The following is a 21,906-nucleotide window of genomic DNA, read 5'->3' as shown; positions in this document are numbered from 1 at the left end:
CAAAATGCTTCTCTCCCATGTTCCCTTTCTCAGAAAGCTACTGAAGGATGCACCCCATTAAAATAAAGCAGCAAGCCCAACAAGAGGAAGGCACGGGATACAGAGAACAGGTGCTCCACTACAGGAGAGAGGCAAAGGGAATCTCCACTATGATGAAGGTAGATTCCAGCACGATAGCCCAGAACCGGGAACAGCAGGCAACCAGTCCAGATTGTAGCAGTGAGGACAGCACCACAGACAGAAATGTTGAGAGGTCTCTAAAATAGATGAATCAGAAAAGAGCAATATGATTTGTTATTTAGAAATATGGAGATTTTGAAATATCAGTACAATCAAAAAACGTCAAAAATACTTGGGTCTCCTGGTCAGCAGGCCAAAGAACTACCGTGTTTCTTGTTGTTGTTGTTGTGTGTTGTTGTTATTGTTTTAGTGCCTTTTAGTACCATTAGATGTTTTAAAAATGGTGCACCCGGGTGGCTCAGGTAGTTACGCGTCTGACTCCTGATTTTGGCTCAGGTCATGATCTCACTGTTGGCAGGATCAAGCCCCGCATTGGGCTTTGTGCTGACAGTGTAGAGCCTGCTTGGGGTTCTCTCTCTCTCCTTCTCTTTCTGACCCTCCCCTGCTCATGCACACGTGTGCACATTCTCCCTCACGTGCTCTCCCTCCTCCCTCTCTCTCTCAAAAAAAAAAAAAAAAGTTTTTTTTTTTATTTAAAAAAAAATTTTTTTTTTTAACGTTTATTTATTTTTGAGACAGAGAGACAGAGCATGAACGGGGGAGGAGCAAAGAGAGAGGGAGACACAGAATCGGAAGCAGGCTCCAGGCTCTGAGCCATCAGCCCAGAGCCCGACGCGGGGCTCGAACTCACCGACCGCGAGATCGCGAGATCGTGACCTGAGCTGAAGTCGGACGCCCAACCGACTGAGCCACCCAGGCGCCCCCCCCCAAAAAAAGTTTTAAATAATGTGCATGTATTAGTTTGACTGAAGGATAATATACCGATGGTATGGTCACAACTGCAGTTCTTAAAAACGAAATGTTAATAGTGATTATCATTAGCACGATGGGTAATCTTTCTTCTTTCACTTTTTCGCTGTTTTCACTTATTTCTATTGTGAGTACATTTTAATTCAAAAATAAGGAAAACTTCAAGTTTGAAATCACAATATAAAAATCTGGCCATGGGGCGCCTGGGTGGCTCAGTCGGTTGGGCGTCCGACTTCGGCTCAGGTCACGATCTCACTGTCCGTGAGTTCGAGCCCCGCGTCGGGCTCTGGGCTGACTGCTCAGAGCCTGGAGCCTGTTTCGGATTCTGTGTCTCCCTCTCTCTCTGGCCCTCCCCCGTTCATGCTCTGTCTCTCTCTGTCTCAAAAATAAATAAACGTTTAAAAAAAAAAAAAAAAGAAAAAGAAAAATCTGGCCATAGAAAAAAATAAATAAAATATGCTTCCATTCTTTCTTTCTCCCAACTTTGTTTGCCAGTTTCAATCAGGCTGCAGAGCCTGAGGGGGAAAGACATGTTTTTAGGGAGACAAAGTTGATGAGAAAAATGTCTCCGGTATCCTGGGGACCCAGCTATTGCAATGCTACCTCCACACCCCTCCCAAACCAATCTATCTCTCCTCCATTTTTTTTTTTTTTTTGGCCCTCCCTTACAAGCCAAATATTTTTCCAAAATAACTTCATTCTCACTATACCTTCCAATGTTGTCCATAAGTTAGGATATGTTTCTTGGCAATGTCCGTTCTGTCCCAAGCCATTGCCAGATTTAATTGCTCTGATGCTGCTAAATTTGTGCCTAGGGTAAAGAAGGGAACAAGAATAGATCCTATTTAAAATATCCACATAAAAAACACTGAGTTCCACGGAACGTGAGAAGAGGAAACGAGGAAGACATGTAACCTCGTCAGACACTCACCTTTTAGCAGAGCCGTTAGGATTACTAAATCAAGGTCTGGTGACTCCTCAGAATCAGCATCAAATATGGTCATCTATAGCAGTTGAAACACAGAAAGCCATACATTTTGGGAGCTCATAAAGAAATGGCTTCAAAAAGTACCCACAAAATGCATTCTAGAGCTAATGAGTTGAGCAAAACATTAATGTAAAAAACCACATAGAGTTAATCTCCTTGATTTATTACTTTCCCTTTTTACTCAGAAAACTTTTTAAATAGGGTAATAGAGAATTGTGGAAGCTCAAGGGAAAAAAAACGTAAAAATTCCATGTATCCTACAGGAAACACATGAAAAAACATGACTACACTAAATTTACTATGGATACACTATAATGAAAAGAAACAGTGTCAATTCCTTTTTAAAAATTTTTTTTTAATGTTTATTTATTTTTGAGAGAGAGAGAAAGACAGAGTGCAAGCAGGGGCGGGGCAGAGACAGAGGGAGAGACAGAATCTGAAGCAGAGTCCAGGCTCTGAGCCATCAACACAGAGCCCAATGTGGGGCTCAAACCCATGAACTGTGAGATCATGACCTGAGCCAAAGTCAGACACTTAACCAACCGAGCCACCCAGGAGCCCCTCGGTGTCAATTCCTAATGCGGAAAAAAAAAAAAAAAAAAAAAAATCATTCCTTTTGAAGCGATACCATATGACATCCTTCTGTTCACGTAGTCTGAGAAACTAAAATTTTTGCTTTTTTCGTGAGAAGTGAATCCTCAAGGATTTTTCATAAAATAAGTGAGGCAATTACAATGCACCCAGTGAGTAACTACAACAGATGGGCACAGCCGGTCTTCACAATGTCAATGTCCAATGCATCCGGACATGAGACTGATTTTTTTAAGACAAATAAGGATTTTACTTATGATTATAAAAGGCTGCTTGCTGTTAAGGAATGTATCTCAAGCTTTCTAAATGCAAATATATTTTATATAGTAAAGGGAACTGTTTGGAAAAAAAAGAGCCAAGTCTGGCAAGCCCAGAAATGCCACCAACTAGTGAGTTTGAGGGAAATATCTACAGGCCACTGAACCTCAGGTTTCTCATCTACAAGGTGAGAGGAACCCACTAAATAATCTCTAAGGTCCTGTAAAGATAGAATAACAATGCTTCCACAATTCAGATGCTTCCACAATTCCCTCCAACTAACAGCCCCTTTATGTGCATGAATAAAATCAACTCTCAATTATGCAGGGGTCGAGGACCTAATTCCTAAGATGTGCAAACCCATCGCTGACTACTCTTGCCTCCTCTTTGATCGTTACACTGTTTGTTACTCTATTTGATGACAGGAAGACACAAATAGAAGGGTGATCTCTTTAAGGTATCCTTTCCTTACTGAGTACTGTGGGAGATATCAAATGTAGTAGGCCACACACAAAATTTCAACTCTGAGCCCCATGTCAGTTCTATCATTCTATAACTGCTGACTCTGGGCAAATCACCTAAATTCTCTAGGTTTTAGCTTTGGCATCTCTGAAATTGGAATAAACAGTCACTGCCATATTGCACTCACTCATGGTTGTTATGTTTGTGGTTATTAGGTCCACTGACACCTTTAAAAGTGTTTTTCACATTATGTTTATCCATGCTTTGTCCAGCCTGAATTTGTTCAATTTGTTTGTCTGAGGCCAGGTGCTTAAATATTACTAAAATCTTGTATGATTTGGCCTAGCTTTTGAATTCTGGAAAGATCACTGTGAATCATGACATATTTGCATGTTTACTATACCTGTTGGCTTTATATCGTCTAAGTCATTGATAAAAATCTTGATCAAAGTACCCTAAAACACGAAAATCTTTTCACGATTCTATATTGTGTTTACAGTCCATAGTTTGTGGTCTCCATTTTCTGGCCCAGAGTAAATTCCCACATTTCCCATTGTTCAGTACATCCCCAAAGATCTCCTACATGATTTACTAGGATGTTATGATGCAGTCACCTAAGCCAAGAGAGAACACATGGAGCTATGCTTTTACCCTCTGAAAATATTTATGTGTGATCATCACTAAATGTGCTCACTCTTCCGTAATGCTGACATGTTGGTTTTTCTCCTAAGTGCAGTCTGAAATGTGAAGCATTGTAGGGAGGTGGGGAGGGCAGGGAATAAAAAGCCAAGTTGACTCAAATAAGGGTCAAGTTCTCCAGATCTATATACAATCAAAGTAAAATTAAAAACTCCTTATTTTGGGGGCACTTTGCTGGCTCAGTTGAAAGAGCATGTGACTCTTGATTTTGGGGCCATGAGTTTGAGCCCCACACTAAGTGTAGAGATTACTTAAAAAAATAAATGTTAAAATAAAATCTTAAAAAAAGAAAAAAAAACCCTTAGTTTTAAATGTTGCGGAGGGGTGCCTGGGTGGCTCGATCAGATGAGCATCCGACTTCAGCTCAGGTCATGATCTCACGGTTTGTGGGATCGAGCCCCGAGTCAGGCTGTGCGCTGACAGCATGGAACCTGCTTCAAATTCTTTCTGCCTCTCTCTCTCTGCCCCTCCCCAACCTGCTCACTCACGTACACACATGCACGCTGTCTCAAAAATAAATAAACAATAAAAAAAAATAAAAGTTTTGGAAACAAATATTACAAATGATGCAAATTATCAGTTTTAAAGTTGGTCAAGTTATCAACTCATCATACTCACAGAATCCCTGTGCACCATACATTCCATGAGAATTTGAAAAAGGTGCTTGGACTGCTTAAGACTAAAGTTGAAAGTGTTCTGAATCATGCAGATGATCTCCTCCTTCACCTGAGGACGTAGGGTCCTGAGAAGAGAGAGAAATGATAATGCCTTGGCACAACACAGAGAAGAGAACGAGCCAAACACTTCAGTGCAGGAACCCTTGTCTGTCCCATCCGACTGAAAAGATTTCTGTAGATGCTTCTGCTGTGAGAGCAAATGAGGAGGAAGCAAAAGGATGCAGGGCACCTGGAGAGGCTGAATTTGAAAGTGAGCGTGAACAGATCCGCCATGATCGTGGAAAGAATGTAGTCCAGGACAAGGTTCTCGAGCTGACAGATTTCCAGGGGACTGTGCATCGCCAGAAACTGCAGGCATCATATCTCAAAGAATCCGACACTCCAGAAGGTTTAAGAAGCATACATTTAGGGTAACTTTAGGAAAGAGACACACGGGAAAGAATAAGAACAGGGTCAAAGCGTAGAAGTAGAGGCTAGGGGCTGAGGGGAGAGAGGGAGTGTAAGGAAAGGGTCGTCAGAGCATTTATACCATAAGCAGTGAATACACATTTACTGCGTAAACTGGTGGGGCCAACATTTAGTTCATAGGCATTATATTTACTTACACAGAAGAAATATTATGCTTTTGAAATTGGAAAAATCACACTGGATATAGGCATGGCTAGAGAAAAGCTACCTTTTTATTTGAAAAGGCTAAAGAGTTAAAGCCTCAAATAAATATAACATATGTTATATAAATGCTAGGATGCCGATTTCCCCCAATTCCTCCTATTTTTACTAATGGCAAACGAATCTGAAGGTGATCGGGGCGGGGGGGGGGGGGGCAGCACTGGTCTCCTCAGTCACCACAGGGTTTTCTCAGCTATCAAGGCCAACTGCAGGAGCGTCTCCTCTCTCAACAACACCCCCCACCCCCACCCCCGCCGGGATGCTTTTTCCCTTGAAGCTCAGACAGGGTTCCAGAGCCCCTGATAGAGGCAGGACCATTCTTCAGCTAAAAAAAGAGCAACTTGCATCAGGGGAGAGCATTTTGGCATTAATTAATACACATAAAAATCACTGGAAAGTTAATTCCAGTCTCAGCCTCTGCCCCCAAGGATATCTGGCCCACATAAAAGCAGAGCTTAAGGAACTAAAATGGAGGAATAAACAGTCACCGTGGCTTAAAAACTGAGGAGTCAGCAACTCACCCTTCGTCTGCTAAATGTTTGTGGGTGAAGGCCAGGAGGTCGGCCGCCCTGCCTGTGCCTTCACACACCACCACCGGGTCTTTGTCTTTCACAGTCTCCCACACGGCGAGGATGACATTGGGACCTCCTTCTACCACCAGCCCCACCACGGGCACGCCTTGTCTTGAACCTATTTCAGATGACAAGCAACACCAAACTGTTACAAAAAACTCCTATCTTGGCCAGGCATCCATTTCGCTTTCCCCAACACAAGTCTTTCAATTACCACATAAACCTTTTACTTACACTCACCCCTCTTTCTTCCTGGGCTCACCCAGGCTTGCTTAGTTCAAGACCAAGCCAGAAGCTTGGACTGTCAATAAAGTCACTTAAATGTGGTGAGAGCATCTTCAAGCTTTCCCCCGTTAAAAAGGTACCTAAAGGTTTTCACTAATTACAAAAAAAAAAAAACCCAAAAAAAACAAAAAACAACTTTTGAAGTTTTTTTTATTTTAAGAGACATAGAGAGCAAGGGAGGGGCAGAGAGAGAGAATCGCAATCAGGTTCCTCACTGTCGGCAACAAGCCTGATGTAGGGCTCGAACTCACAAACCATGAGATCATGACCTGAACTGAAGTCAGACACTTAACCAACTGAGCCACCCAGGCGCCCCTAATTTAAAAAATAATTTTTTTTAAGTGGTCTTCAAGAAATTTCAACTTCTCATTGTGGAAACTTCAAACATATCTTGAAAAAAAAAAAAAAAAACAGAAATATAATGGATCCCAATGTATCTATCACTCACCTCCAAAAATGATCAAAATTTGCCAGGTCAATCAACTTCTAAGGATGATTATTTCTAAGTACAAGATGGGATGGGTAACTCTCAAAGACTTTTATATTTCAACATATTCTATTTTTTAAATGTACTCCACTGTTAAAATTTCTTATCACTAGGATATATTATTTTATTTTTTATTAAAGGAAGGAAGACCAAAAAAAAAAAAAAAAAAAGAAACAAAGACGGTGGAGTCATTCTTTCTGAGAAGATATTAAGTGAAAAAGTTACAGAATGATGTATATAGTACAATCCTTTTTATAGTTTTAAAACCACTTACATGAATATATATTTTATATATGTTTGCATTATATATATGCTTGTATAATATATATGTGTATAAGTATATATCCATATATCTCTACATATATATATGACCAGAAACTCTGGAAGGGTACACATCAAACTATTATTAATGAAGAAGGGAGGGGAGGATTTGGGGAAATGTTGAAAAAGAACCATTAATCATGGGGGCGCCTGGGTGGCTCAGTCCGTTGAGCGTCTGACTTTGGCTCAGGTCATGATCTCACAGTTCATGAGTTTGAGCCCCACGCCGGGCTCTGTGCTGACAGCTCAGAGCCTGGAGCCTGCTTCAGAGTCTGTGTCTCCCTCTCTCTCTGCCTCTCCCCCACTCATACTCTCTCTCTCTCTCTCTCTCTCTCTCTCCCTCTCTCTCCAAAATAAATAAACATGAGTAAAATTAAAAAAATAAAGAAACATTAATCATGAATTATTGAAATCTATGGAAAAAACTTTTGTGAGAGCATCTCTTATATCCTATATAATGAAACACGATGCAGCCATTAAAGATGTGCTAAGCTATTCTAATTTCTTTTAATGTTTATTTTTGAGAGAGACAGAGAGACAGAGCACGAGCAGGGGAGGGGCAGAGAAAGAGAGTGACACAGAACCCGAAGCAGGGTCCAGGTTCCGAGCTGTCTGCACAGAGCCCAATGTGGGGCTCGAACTCACAGACAGTGGGATCATGACCTGAGCCGAAGTCAGATGCTTAACCAACTGAGCCACCCAGGTGCCCCTAAGCTATCCTTATTGATGTAGAAATGCATCCAAGTTGAAAAGCATGTATATTATATGAATCTAGTGTTTGTTTAAAAAATGTTGCTCTGGGCGTGTGTGTAGAATATTTCTAAAAGTATATACATGATAAAGTTGACAATGGTGAGGTTTTTATTGTGAGAATATGGAAAACCTTTCCTTTTCTCATGTGCTATCTTTGCTTTATCTGAATATGAGAATATATAGTACTTTTATCATCAGGAAAAAAAATCAACAAGGGGAAAGAGGGAATTCAATTTCTACTGGGTATATCTTTCTTGAAGCAATAACTATTTCCCACAAAAATAAAAATATTTATAATTGCTTCCTACCAAAAGGATCTCACTGATGCTAATTAAACTTGTTAAAAAAAGAAAAAAAATTGTCATGTTCTTGCTGAGAAATCTCACTAGAGAGCTGCCTCTATTCTTGGATCCCAGAGTTAGGCAAGAATACAATATCATGCCTCCAAATTAAAAGCTCCTGGAACGGACATTCCAGGAAAGCATGCTATTCCATTGAGAGTTGGACTATGAAGAGACACAAAGGCATCTGATCCTATGCTTTCTATCCTCGGAGGCTTAGGAACTGACACTGGCCACGTTTCAAATGGCTGAATCCAGGAATTCCTAGAGCAACTTTATGATGTCAGGTTTTTTTTGTTTTTTGTTTTTTATTTTTTGGATTTTTTGTAAGTACTCTTGGCCAGGATCAAGGGTTTGCCGGGAACTCTAAGAAGTCCAGCTGAAAAGAAATGAAAGAAATCAACAAAATATGTAAGTATTATTCCATCCAAATAAATCTCTTTTTAAGCAATACAAATATGGTAGGAAGTAGTGAACATGATGGGTATGAAAATCAGCTTTGATACATAAGAATTTTGGGTCTGTTGGAGACTTTGATTTTTTGTCTTCCTCCCTCCCTCCCTTCCTTCCTTCATTAATCCTTTTTCTTCCCCTTCTTCTTCTCTTCTTCCTTCCTTCTCTCCTTCCTTCCTTTCCTGTGAGTGTGTGTGTGTGTGTGTGCGTGTGTGTATGTGTGTGTGTGTGTAGGTGGCTTACTGTTTCTGCTCCTTTATATTGGTTTCCCTTAGAATAATAAACGTTACCAATCCACTGAAATGGACTCCACATTCTTTCTCTATACGCAGTGAAACTCTCCAAATAAATCCTAAGTTTCAAGACCTTTGAAAACAGAAATGTTCCTTGACCCCATATGTAAGCTTCAGGTTATATGCATTCATCCACAAATGGATCAGAATAAGAAAGACAAGACTCTGCTCTCCTGGGGCACACATTATGATGCTGTAGGAACCCCCTGAGCAATTTCTATGGTGAGCATAGATCAAGAGAGGCAACAGGACATTTCAGGGAATTGATATTTGTGACCCCAAAAGGAACCCTCCCTGCAGGAACTATTCTTCAGGGCCAGTCTCTGACCTGTCGTCTCCTCTATGGGTCTTCTTTCCCCCCACCCACATCTACTCTGCAGAGGACCTGACCCTCTCTCCCCACTTCCTGACTTAAATGAGCTTCCAAGTTTCATTCACACTAAGTACAAAGTGACTGGCAACAGTTCCCAGCGTCCCTCCCACGCAGAACCCCACCCCAACAAGGAGATTACCTATATCAAAGAGGAATAAAAGGAAAGAAAGAAACAGACATTTATTAAGGGCATACTATACAGCCAACACTATTCTAGGCACATCAAACATCCATTATCTCAATTCTCACAACAAAAGGTAGAGGTAGACAGTTCCTTTCCTTTTATATTAAGAAAACAGTTTAGGGGCACCTGGGTGGCTCAAATGGCTAAGTATCCAACTCATGATTTCAGCTCCGGTCATGATCTCAGGGTTGTGAGATTAAGCCCTGCATCAGGTTCCGCAAGACAGCACGGAGCCTGCTTGGTATTCTCGCTCTCCCTCTCTCTGCCCCTCCCCTACTCATGCTCGCTCTCTCTTTCTCTCTCTCTCAAAATAAATAAATTAACTAAAAAAAAAAGAAAAGAAAACAGTTTAACAGATGTAAACTCCATCAGCCAAGGTCACAGACAGTAGATGACAGAACTTTGGAAGGACATTTAGCGTTTCCAGCCAAAAGTCGAAGGTTGAAGAGGACTTGAGCCTCCCAAGGGCCTTTGCTCTCTGGTCTTCTTCCTCAAGGGTGAGAGTATTTTGTGAAAGATTCAACTCATGGAAAGAGACAGAGGCTCACTTTCTGCTGCCTTGGATGAAAAGTCTCCATTTCTCCAGGCAGCACCTACCTTTCAACCTCTCCACCAAGGATGTTTGCTGATTCTGACCCTTTCCTTTCTTCTCCTTCCTATAGATACTATTAAAAAAGAGACAACAGGCCCAAAATGGAGTCCCTTGTGCTAAGCTCCAAATCAACAAATGAAGATTTAATACCTAATTGCAGTTGCAGCCTCTCCCAGGAATGTAACCTTTAACCAGTCATTCTGGAATTATATAGTTGGCACTAGGGAGGTAATTGGCCTGGTAGGACCCCCACGCCCACCCCACCTTCCCCCAAAGGAAAGTGACCTTGCCCAGAACAATCCATCCTTGTTAGAATAACTCCCTTGCCACACCAACTTCTGCCTATAAAAGTCTTCCATTCTGTCCAGCTCCTTGGAATTCCTTTCTACCTGCTAGATGGGATGCTGTCCAACCGATGAACCACTGAATAAGGCCAATAAGATCTTTAAATTTACTCAGTTGAATTTTGTTTTTAAACACTACCAAAATGGCCATCTCAAAGCATCCCTGGAAGCATGACACAACACTGATACCTTCAAAGGTCCCTATTATTGTTGTTTACTTGTTACACCCATTTTTAAAAATTTTATTTAAATCCAAGTTAGTTAACATATCGTATAATTATGGTTTCAGGAGTAGAACTCAGGGCTTCATAACTTCCATATATCACCCAGTGCTCATCCCAACAAGTGCCCTCCTTAATCCCCATCACCCATTTAGCCCAACCCCCCATCCAACACCCTACCAACAACCCTCAGTTTGTTCTGTGTATTTAAGAATCTCTTATGGTTTGCCTCCCTCTCTGTTTGTATCTTATTTTTCCTTCCCTTTCCCTATATTCATCTGTTTAGTTTCTTAAATTCCACATATGAGTGAAATCATATGGTATTTATTTATCTTTCTCTGACCGACTTACTTCACTTAGCATAACACACTCTAGTTCCATCCACGTTGTTGTTGCAAATGGCAAGATTCCATGCTTTTGATCACTGAGTAATATCCCATTGTGTGTGTGTGTGTGTGTGTGTGTGTGTGTGTGTATACCACATCTTCTTTATCCATTCATCAGTCAATGGACATTTGGGATCTACTCAGTATTTATCCAAAGGATACAAAAATGCTGATTCGAAGGGGCACATGCACCCCAATGTTTATAGCAGCACTATCAACAATAGCCAAAGTATGCAAAGGTCCCTATTTCTAAAAGCTCTGTTTGCTTTTAACCCTTCCCCTGTCTAGGGGACATCAACACATATGAAATGCCATCCTCCCTGATGATCAAATTCATACCCCCACTCTTCGCAGTCCAGTCTAGTTACTGCTCTTCAGTCATTCCCATTCTGGTAACAATACTCCCACTACCCAACCATCCTCCACCTACCCAACCCTACAGTATGCTGGAGGCTCTGCTAAAGTCTCCACTGTTCCAGTCCTCTCCTGACTATGCTGTCTCCAAGACTTCTTCCCCTCTCCTGCCATCCACAAGTCCGCACCACCTCACATCCTGCTTTCTTCTGGCTGTGGTTTCACTCGTGTTAATTTAGGCAGAGACCAGCTTGGACCTCTCCACTCCATATGGGTGACAAAGGAGTGCCTTTCTCCATAGCAGCGCCCCAGCCAGGCTCTGGTGGCGGAGCCTCTGTGGTACTCACGGCTATGTATTTTCTGTAGAGAGAGGTACTTTTCCAGGTTCCTCCTGAGATTCATCTCATTTCCATACTTGCCCACAGTCCCGTCATCGGACAAGATGAAGTGGGAGTGCATGCTGTTGAGTGTGGTGAGCTTGCTGAGGGGGTTGCCCAGAGTCTGGTACAGGCACACCACCTGGAAGACAAGAGAGGGTTAGAGTCCGAGGTCCTTCCCTGGGCTCAACTGCTCCAAAGGGCTGCCCATGCACCATGGAGTTCCTGCCAAAGCTAGTAAGTGCCATTTGCTACCTAGAGAGGTGTATCTCAGGCTATCCGCAGTGAAGAACCAACTTTTTTTTTAATCTCCCATTTTTTATGGATCGCTATGTGGTCCTACTATGTGTAACCAGTATGCGGCTCATACTGCATGAGACTCACAACGCAAGGACACAAGTTCAACAACCCTTGCACGCACTGTGCTCAGAAAGATAAGTCCACCGGCCATATACTTAGGTGTCACAGCACTACCACATTGCTAAAAATGGTTCTACATATTTATTTTTAATTTCTGTACTTACCTTGTCTCAGATTGTAATAAAAGAGTTCAAGGACATACAGTAATATACAGACTACACTGCTATCCAGAAAATATGCCTTTCAATAGATCTATTCCAAAATAATATTTTGACACTGCTTTTTTTTTTCTAGTATTGAAATGAAGAGTGACAGCCAACCAACCAAATGGAGATCCATCCACTCAATATAAAACATCCCGATCTTTATCAATATTTGTGGATTCTTCCTTAAGCCACTCCAATTCTCATTTGTTTTTAGAGACGAAAAGCACACTATTTGGAGTAAGAGGGCCCAGACTCTTCTACTTCCTAACTTTAACTCTGGGTAACTCCTGCCTCCTTTCTCAGGCTTACTTGCCTCACGTCTAAGGGAGAATGATAATTCTTACACCAGAGGGTTGCTGTGAGGCTTAAAAGAAATAATGAGGTAAAAAACACTATAAATTTTACCAACTTTTAGGTAACTTTAAAAGTTACCTAAAAAACAATACGCATTTTACCAACATTAGTCTTTAAAAGTTACCTTTATAATTCCTAACAGTGATACAGATGACAGAAATCAAGAAGAAAATAACTAATAGATTTAATACATCTAAAGTATCTTATAACATTAATATCATTTTTTATAAAAGCAAAAAAAATGGATAATAGAAGAATGGTTAAATTATAGTACTATTAAAGTACCACAGTACAGTAGAGCATTATTAGGCATGAAAAATCAGAATGCACCTTTTACCCCTAGAATGCAGTCTTTTACTATCATTTCCCACTAAAAGCAACCAGCCATTTCTCTAGGAGCAAAACAATATACACAATTAGCCTGGAACAGTTTTGTTTTGTTTTGTTTTGTTTTCAGAGTAAAACACAAGGAAGCAAGGAAAAACAACCAGAATTGTGTTAAAAGGACTCAAGAGATAATGTGAAAAGTTTCCACTGGCCAAAACGGGATGAGTTGAGCATAATTAAGAGTAATAACTAGATGGAATAATGACTTGAAACATATTTGATATGTTTCAAAAAAAAAATCTCATTGTTCACCTTGGAGAATGGTAGATAACCAATTCATTGCTTTGAAAGCTGGAAAATAAAGAGAGAATCAAACACTGTGTCCTTTCCCATGCAACAGTACCACAAAGTAAACCAAATGGCTGATGAGAAAATGTTTCCTTTATAGAGTGTTTAAGCTAATAAATAAAGAACACAATAATTTCATATCAGTATTTGCAACTCTGTTGAGGTCATGAATCTAGTCAATGACATTATAAAAAGAAAAACAATCATGTTATGAGGGGGAAGGACAGACACATCTCTTATGGCATAAACTTGCACAAAAAGAACTTGTATCTAATCATACCTTTGGATCAAACTACCAACTGAAAGAAGAGACGAGACAGAGAAATAGGCTAAACCCTACTACAACAGGCTAAATTTGCAAAATCCAAACTATGGGAAACTCTTTAGGACAAATGACCTAGTTTCTTTTTTTATTTTTAAGTTTATATTTATTTTGAGAGACAGAGCATGCATGGGAGGGGCAGAGACAGAGAGAGACAGAGAGACAGAGAGAGACAGAGAGAGACAGAGAGAGAGAGAGAGAGAGAGAGAGAGAGAGAGAGAATCCCAAGCAGGCTCCACACTTTCAGCACAGGGCCCAACTCAGGGCCTGATTTCACGAACTGTGAGATCATAACCTAAGATGAAGCCAAGAGTCGGATGCTTACCCGACTGAGCCACCCAGGCGTCCCGTGACCCAGTTTCTTTAACAAACAAATTGCACCCCCCCCCAAAAAAAAAAAGAGATGGAGGGAAAATCCATAGATTAAAAACGACTGAAAATAAGTGACTCAGGAGACATATCAACCCATCACATTGTAGGGAACTTTTCTGGATGATGAAATCAAACAACTAAAAAATATGACACAATCAGAATGTTGAACGTGGACTGGCTAGTTGTTGATATTCAGAAATTAACTATTAATTTTTTTAGGTATGAAAATGGTAATGTGGTTATATATTTTTTTAATTGTCCATATATTTTAGAATGCCTACTTTTTGGTACTTAGAAATACCAAATTATTGGTAAATTAATTGGTTAATTAGAAATACTGGTAAAATATTTACCAATGATGTTATTTGATATCTGGAATTTGCTTTAAAATATTGGAGTGGGGAATGGATAAGGAATAGATGAAACAAAATTGGCTCTGGGCTCATAACTGTTGAAGCTGGGAGATAGGGACATAGGAGTTCATTATTTTCACAACTCTACTCCTTAGTATGTTTGACATTTTCCAAAATGAAAGTTAAGATAAACCATATACATGTCTATATTAATTTACATAGAGAAGTAATTATGTTAAATAATTAAGCTAAATACCACATTCATATCAGTGGGTTTCTGTTACTACTTTTTTTCATACAAACTGTTTCTTATTATGCATATGTACACATACGTAGTAAAAATTCTGGAATGATACACCCCAAAATGTTAATGGCGGTTATCTTTCCTTTTCATATCTTTTGTAATACCTGAGACTTTCATCAGAAATATACACTACTCATAAACAGACTTAGACAAGTTCCTTCCCTTTAGAAAAACAGATGGGATCAAAGAACCAATACGTAGGATAAAGCAGAGAGTAGTACAAGATAAGGAAAGAGCAGGTTCACGTCATGAATGTTATCACATGCACGCCTGTGCAAGAAACTCGGCTATTACTCTGAACCAGATAGGAGTCACTGAAGTGTTTTTCACAGAGAAGTGGCACGATCTGATTTGTATTTTGGAAGCATCATCCTGGCTACTGTGTTGAGATTAGATTGCAGTGAGAGACAAGGATGAGAGAAGGGAAAGCTATTACTACAGTCATCCAGGAGACAGGAAAGGGGGCTGCTCGGTAACAGTGGAGGTAACAGAAGAGGTCAGATTCTGGATATATTTCTATATTTAACTAAAGCTAAAAAAGGGGGGTGGGTGCCTGGGTGGCTCATTCAGTTGAATGTCTGACTTGATTTGAGCTCAGGTCATGATCCCAGGGTTCTGAGATCAAGCCCCGTTCCTGGTTCTGCGCTGAGCACAGAGCCTGCTTAAGATTCTCTCTGCCTTTCCCTCTGCCCTCCCTGCTCACATGCGCAGGCACTCTCTCTCTTTCTTTCTGTAGAAAGAAAGAGAGAGAGAGAGAGAGAAAGAAAGAAAGAAAGAAAGAAAGGGAGAAAGAAAGGGAGAAAGAGAGAAAGAGAAAGAAAGAAAGAAAGAAAGAAAGAAAGAAAGAAAGAAAGAAAGGAAAGAAAGAAAGAAAGAGAGAGAGAGGGAGAAAGGGAGAAAGAAAGAGAGAAAGAAAGAAAGAGAGAGAGAGAGAAAGAAAGAAAGAAAGAAGGAAGGAAAAAGTGAAGCTGAGATAATTTACTGATGGATTAGGTTGAGTTGTGAGACAGAGATCATTCTAGGATTAGTCTAAGGTTTTTGGCTTGAACAAGTGTAAGGATGGGATCATTACTTTCTAAGATGGGGCAAGTAGGAAGACCAAAGTTGGTTTGAGGTATATTACATTTGAGATGGCTTTTAGATATCCAGGTGGTGCTAAGTTGGCAATTGGATACACGTTTATCCGCTTCTGTTGTGAATGGGTTGTCTACTTACATCTTTTCCAATAAGATCTCTCTGGTTCTCAATGACACCCCAAGGAGGGATTCCAACTGTCCAGATTTTTCTCAAGGACCGGAAGGAATGGGCTTTCAGGGCATCCCCAACATGTTTGGACACACCTGTGAACAATCAGTTTAAAAGTCAAACTTTTATGCACAAATCATGCAAAACACTGTGACTGCAAGAAAGAGACAAATGGCAGATATATGCAAAAGGACATTCGTAGGGAAAGTTGTGGCGCAGTGGAATTAATTTCTGATATCTTGGCTTCCTCTACTCTCTCTTAACACCTCTTTCTCCTATCACTGACCTCTTTACCTGAATAATTCTCCTTTCCCTTTGGGTAAGTTTTGCTTACAACCTCAGTTCTTCCCCTATTTTTGATTGACCAGAAAGTCTTATGAGACCATCATGAATGTTCTAAACGTTTTTTTTTTTTTCTGTAACCTTCTCAACTCTCCCAGCAAAACATCCTGCAGATGTGTCCCTTGCTTCACTGAAGCAAATTAATTTAATAGCTTATATATATAAGTATCCCAGCACGAATGCATTCATACTTGCCCTTCTGGAATTAATAATAACAATAACTATAAGAGCCAACACTTACTGAACTCTTACAATGCACCAGGTACTTTTGAAGTGTTTTCCATGCATTCACACTTTAAGTAGAAACTTCAGTCTATTTTATAGGCAAGAATTGAATCATAAAGAAGTTAAATAATTTGCCCAAGGTTATAGAGCTGGTGATTTGTAGAGCCAGGATTCCCACCCAAAATATCGGACTTTTCTTTTTTAAACAGACTTTGTTTTTTAAAGCAGTTTTAGGTTCACAGCAAAATTGAGCCAGTGGTACAGATTTCCCATGTACCCCCCACCCCTACACACCCACAACCCCTGACCACTATCAACACTGCCCATCAGAGTAGTACATTTGTACCACTGATGAACCTACACTGACACGTGATTATCACTCAAAGACCACAGTTTACATCAGGGATTGGTGCTGTAGATTCCATAGGTTTGAACAAATACACAATGATAGTATTTCCATCATTATAGTATCAGACAGAACAGCGTCACTGCCCTAAAAATCGTCTGCATTCCACTTATTCATTCCCCCCGCCATAACCCCTTGCAACCACCGATCTTTATACTGTCTGCAGTTTTGCCTTTTGCAGAATGTGTTAAAGTGAGAATCACGTGGTATGCAGCCTTTGACATTGACTTAACCTGCCTTTTAATTACAACGCTGTGCCACTTACTCTTCCTATATATATAGTTTTGACCCTATCTGTGTCATTAGCACAGAAACAAACAAACAAACACTCTACATATGCACACATCTGATGCACAGTACCTAACCATTTCTCCCTCTCTCTCTCTCTGGCATCTTCCCCTCCAACCTCTTTTACTTCTCCCAGAGTCATTTTCTAGAATCCAGGTTCTAGATGTATATCACCATCAACTGTGCAGTCAACTCTGCAGTAGGGTTTTGGATCCCATAGGTTTGGCATGGGTTATCAGCATTGTGGTGCTGCTGGTTGTATTTCCACATCCCACAGGTGGTTCTAGTACAGATTGTCTATTGAGACTCTCTGTAAAAGCCAGACCCGACTATATTATTTCCTATTCATTCTCCTGTTCAAATTCCTTTGAGAGCCCTCTGCTCTCAGCCCATCAGCATGGCATCTAGTATGGCTCCAGTCTCCCTGGTTGTCCCTGTCCTCTGCTGCAAGGCATACCCAGCCTGTAGCCTTATCACCTCTTTCTGCATGTGCCTGAAACTCCAGCTGTGTGCCTGGCCCTGAACGGCCACCTCTGCCTGGGATGCTCCTTCCTACTCTTCCCTCAAGGTCAATACCAAGTGCTATATCCTTGTCTATGCCTTCTCAGGTGCCCTCAGTTGGAACTGGAATGCATCTTCCTCTTCCCTGTACTCCTAGATACTTGCTTTGCATTTCAACCAAGACCCAGTCAGCGTCGATTTTTAGTTAGTTGCTTATGGTCTGTCATAGTCTGCCCTATCACTAACCCCCGGGCCCATATCTTACTCATCTTTCATCCACAGCATCTACCCAAATGCTTTATATATAGGAGATTCTTGTAGCCTGTGGCCTTCAATTGAATGCCAAAATTCAATTAAATGTCAAAAATTCACGCCAGATAACGTTCAACTACAGTAGAAGCAGCTCGAGAATAGGCAGAAGTTGGAAGGAAACCTTCTCAAATTTGAATGTACGTAAGAATCATCTGAGGATATTGTCAAAATGGACAGTGGCAGTCCTGCGGGTCTGGGGAGGTATCTGAGATCTGCGTTCCCAACAAGCTCCCCGGTGGTCCTGATGCTGCTCGTTCATGGATCCTTCCCTGAGCAGTCAGGCCTTAAGGAGCTGTGGTTGAATTGGGGCCGACCCTGATTATTGCGTAAGAAAGCTCCAAGCGTGTCTCCTTTCTCAGTTCTTTTGTTCATCTGAACGAATTCAATAGTCTTCACATTATCATATTTGTGTTCCTTAACTGGCCCTAACCTGAAATGTTTTTAAAAAACAAACCAAAAAAGCAGTAAGTAAAATAAAGCACATGTTGTTAAAAAGGGAAACCACAGGCCCTAAATGGAATCACTTAGGCCAAGTTATCACACTGGGGCTTAGTACCTAACTGTAGTGCCAACCTCTCCCACCCCCGAAATGTAGTCTTAACCACTCGGTAAGAAAGTTTCTGATCAGCACCAATGAGGTAATCTGTCACAAAGACTCTCCCCCTCCCCTTCCCCGCCAAAGGAAGATGAGGTAATCTGCATGAAAGGACCCCCTCCCTTGCCCCCTGAGGGAAGGGGACCTCGCTTGCCACAGTCCTTTCTTTACTTTTGTTAATAACTTCCTTGCCCCACCCTCCTTCCTATAAAAACCTTCCACTTCATACATAGTCTCTGAGCAACTCTTTACTTGTGAAATGGGATGCTGCCCAATTCGTGAGTTGCTTAAGAAAGACAATTCCATCTTCAAATTTATGCAGTTGTATTTTTGTTGTCAAACTTGACCATGGGGAGTTTAGCTCTTGCCCATGGCCGCACACTACATACTTGCATGGATTCCGTGTCCTTTCAAACCTCACCATAGCCTCAAGTTCACGAAAAGACTATTTTGTTGAAGTTTACCCAAAGTTGTGGTAAAATAGCAGATGTTAACAATGGTGAAAACACATACTAGGAAAGGTCTATGATTCTTCTGGGGCTTTTTTTTGTTTTTGTTTTTGTTTTCCGGTCACCATGCTTTTTGTCTGACTCGCGCTACCATATCCGCTGGGAGCACTGCAGAGCACAGAGTGGGTGCCATGCTGCCTGATTCAGTTAGAAAGAGGTATTTAAAAAAAAAGAAGAAGAAGAAAGAAGAAGAAGATGAAAAGAAAGAGAAACAGTGCACTTTACCAGTATTAATGCCTTCAGTTATTATCCATGCTCCCGTTGTCTCCGCAGCTTTGACCAAACCTTGGCTGAAGATCTCTTTAAGCTTAGACGGCATCCTGAAGTTCTGGACGCCCCCGTGGACAGAGATCACCAGTTTGGGCAGTTCCATCTTCCACTCTTTCAACATTAAATGTAACAGATGATCTGCCTTTGTATCATAAGATGTTCTAATATACTGGAAGATATGCATAGACACATGTACATAAAACAGTGAAAACTCCATGCTGGGCAACAATAAGCACACAGCAGGGCGACTGGAATGGCCCAAACTTAAAAGGAAGCGTCTGGGATTTCTTTAAAAGTTCATCTTTGTACAATGTAAACATTTACTTTGAAAGGATCCCACACCCCGCTTTAAGTTCCTTCTGGGAATTACAAGTCACGGTAGGAAGGCTTCCTCTGGTTTTCAGGGTTGACCCACCAATGTCCTCTAGAAGATCTGGGATGAGGCAGAAATACTTCAAACTGGCAAAAACCACTACTCCAGGAAACCCATTTTAAAAAAAAGCATTTACACAGAGGTGAAATGGGGTTTTTCATACATGGTATGGCCTTTGATTTACTTGACTATTTCATAAATTTGCATAATTTAAATTAAATTATGGTCTGGGAGCATGTACATTTAATTTATTGTAAATTTTATATTCTAAACATTTCCTTTATATATAATTACCTCTCTGAAAATGCCTTTTTCCAAAATAAATACTTTTCACAAAAGAATCACATCTTTGACTAGTCAATGTAATCAAAAGAAGAGAGAATCTGAATCAGCAGGTAGGACCAGAATCATTTTGTGCTTTGCCTGAGATCATAGTGTATAACTGGTTCTCTTTTTCCGGCAGATGCAGCCGCACACAGACTGTGAAAATCATATTGAGAGGAGTTTGCCATCCTCGAGCCTAAGCCAGCCAACAGCAAGAATAAGATTCATAGGAACGAGGGCACTAAGAAACCATGAATTAGAAAACTACACCAAAAAGAACCACAGGTGGAGATCTTCATCCATATGAAATAGAATTCTCACATTATCTTCCAGGATGTGATAGTGACTTAAAACAACTGTCCATTCATCTTTGAAATTCTTAAAACATAATCTCTTTATTGAAATGTTAGAACTTCTGAACATCGAGTTGGTACAGCCCATCACAGAATGTAATAGAACCTAAGGATAATCAGGATTCAATTTACAGGTGAGGGAAATGAGCTGCCATGGCTTCTTACATATTCACATAGTAGGAAAAAATACAAGTTGACCTTTGTGAAAGGGTTTGTGTTGCTCCGAAACATGAATAAAGGCAGAGGAGGAGGCTCTAATGTGGTTCACCTTTTCTCTACCTCAACTCTCCTGGGTGCCTCTCTCTTTCATCTAGAAGTCCTTTTAGTCCTAGCAGATATTTCTCCTAGAGATTTCAGATAAACAACCTTGATTAACTAAATTATCAGCACTGGAGTCTTTTCTTCCAAAGGCCAACCGAAGATGATGCCAAAGGTTAATGACTTACTTCCCCCCCCCCCCACCCCCTCCTTTATAACTAACTGGGCAGATTCTTACTGGCATAGATTCTTCTCAAATCCTCTGTGGAATGAGGTGGGCGGGATAAACTGGGAAGGGGAATGCAGCGGAGGGAGAAGAATAACCAGCTCTCACTGCTTTCCCGCCTCTCCCTGTAAACACGAAGTGCAGTTCTGGTATTAAATATGAAAGGTAGATTCTTCTCTTCTGAGAGACACATAAAATGCATTCCAGGTACTTAGGATGTAATGAAGTCTAATGCTAAGCCTAAAATCTGTTAGTGATCAGGAGATCTGTTGAACCATATTTTCAGTTCTCCTAAATGTACCATACTCTCCCTTGGCCTTCCCACCAGCCCAGAGTGGTCTTACCCCTCTGCCTCACCAGACACCAAACACCTCACTCACCTTTCTGATATCAGCTTAGCTGTCCCTACTTCCAGATGGCTTCCTTCACACACACACACACACACACACACACACACACACACAGAAAAACAAGAGTTACCCTTTTCATTCTCTAGAAGAACCCTGTATTCCCATCCAGAGCATCCCTGCACCACCCCCCTCCCATGGAACAGATGCTCCCTGGGGCTTAGCAAAGTGGGAGCACCAATGAATATCTCCCAAATGGATGGAAAAAAAATGAGTAAATCAAGGTGATTTGATTATGAATGAACATAAAAGCAAAAGGAGGTAGATTAAACTTAAGGGGACATTTATATACGGGGTTCTATAAGAGTCAGCTTCCAGAAAGGACTGTAGAGGGGGATGAGTGCAGTTTTCCTACCAACTAAAGAAAACTTCAACATACAACACTAAACACAAGAGGATTAATAACTGGAAAAGTAGATTACTGTAAAACTCTATTATGAAACTTGATTATGACTGCATCATTAAGAACTGTTGTTTCAAATTCATTCAACTGAAGGTCACACTCCAGGATACGGTTGATTCTAAGCTTTCCTGAGGTGGAAGCCCCTGCAGGTTCCCAAGGGAAATCTGCCTCTAATAAAACAGGTGATTACCAAGCACAAGGAAAAACACCTGAGAGATGCCTGACCTGTCAGAACTATGCAAATTACATGCAA

General features: G+C 40.8%; 2 protein-coding genes across 3 annotated transcripts in view; both read right to left on the bottom strand.

Annotated features, from left to right (window-relative positions):
- LOC125917489 (transient receptor potential cation channel subfamily M member 6-like) overlaps positions 1–1,794 on the bottom strand; it is a 65,534-nt gene extending 63,740 nt beyond the window's left edge. The window contains exon 1 of the mRNA XM_049623671.1: positions 1,701–1,794. Within this exon, the coding sequence (XP_049479628.1) occupies positions 1,701–1,763 (63 nt within the window). The 5' untranslated portion in view covers positions 1,764–1,794. The remainder of the gene's footprint in view (positions 1–1,700) is intronic.
- On the bottom strand, positions 1,782–20,742 carry LOC125917491 (transient receptor potential cation channel subfamily M member 6-like). Of its 2 annotated transcripts, XM_049623673.1 has the most exons (6): positions 19,265–20,739; positions 15,832–15,956; positions 11,641–11,812; positions 5,856–6,024; positions 4,607–4,730; positions 1,782–1,994 (listed from the first exon to the last, which is right to left on the bottom strand). In XM_049623673.1, the coding sequence occupies exons 1-6, from the start codon at positions 19,524–19,526 to the stop codon at positions 1,836–1,838; spliced, it is 1,011 nt and encodes a 336-aa protein (XP_049479630.1). In that variant the 5' UTR covers positions 19,527–20,739; the 3' UTR covers positions 1,782–1,835. The 2 variants fall into 2 exon arrangements, with proteins under 2 accessions (XP_049479630.1, XP_049479631.1); XM_049623674.1 differs by lacking the exons at positions 1,782–1,994; positions 4,607–4,730 and having other exon boundaries at positions 5,676–6,024; positions 19,265–20,742.
- Between the last annotated feature and the right edge of the window lie 1,164 nt (positions 20,743–21,906).

This window comes from Panthera uncia, unplaced genomic scaffold, assembly GCF_023721935.1.
Source record: "Panthera uncia isolate 11264 unplaced genomic scaffold, Puncia_PCG_1.0 HiC_scaffold_192, whole genome shotgun sequence".
Taxonomy (NCBI): Eukaryota; Metazoa; Chordata; class Mammalia; order Carnivora; family Felidae; genus Panthera; species Panthera uncia.
This window is presented reverse-complemented; position numbering and strand designations above follow the sequence as displayed.

What these genes read in the sequence shown, in the direction of transcription:
- LOC125917491 (XM_049623673.1), bottom strand. Translation starts at nt 19,526, where the DNA reads ATGGAGTTTTCACTGTTTTATGTACATGTGTCTATGCATATCTTCCAG. An exon ending in AACTGAAGGCATTAATACTG is followed by an intron (nt 15,957 to 19,264) that starts GTAAAGTGCACT and finishes GATTGTTCACAG; the next exon opens with GTGTGTCCAAACATGTTGGG. An exon ending in GAGATCTTATTGGAAAAGAT is followed by an intron (nt 11,813 to 15,831) that starts GTAAGTAGACAA and finishes CTTGTCTTCCAG; the next exon opens with GTGGTGTGCCTGTACCAGAC.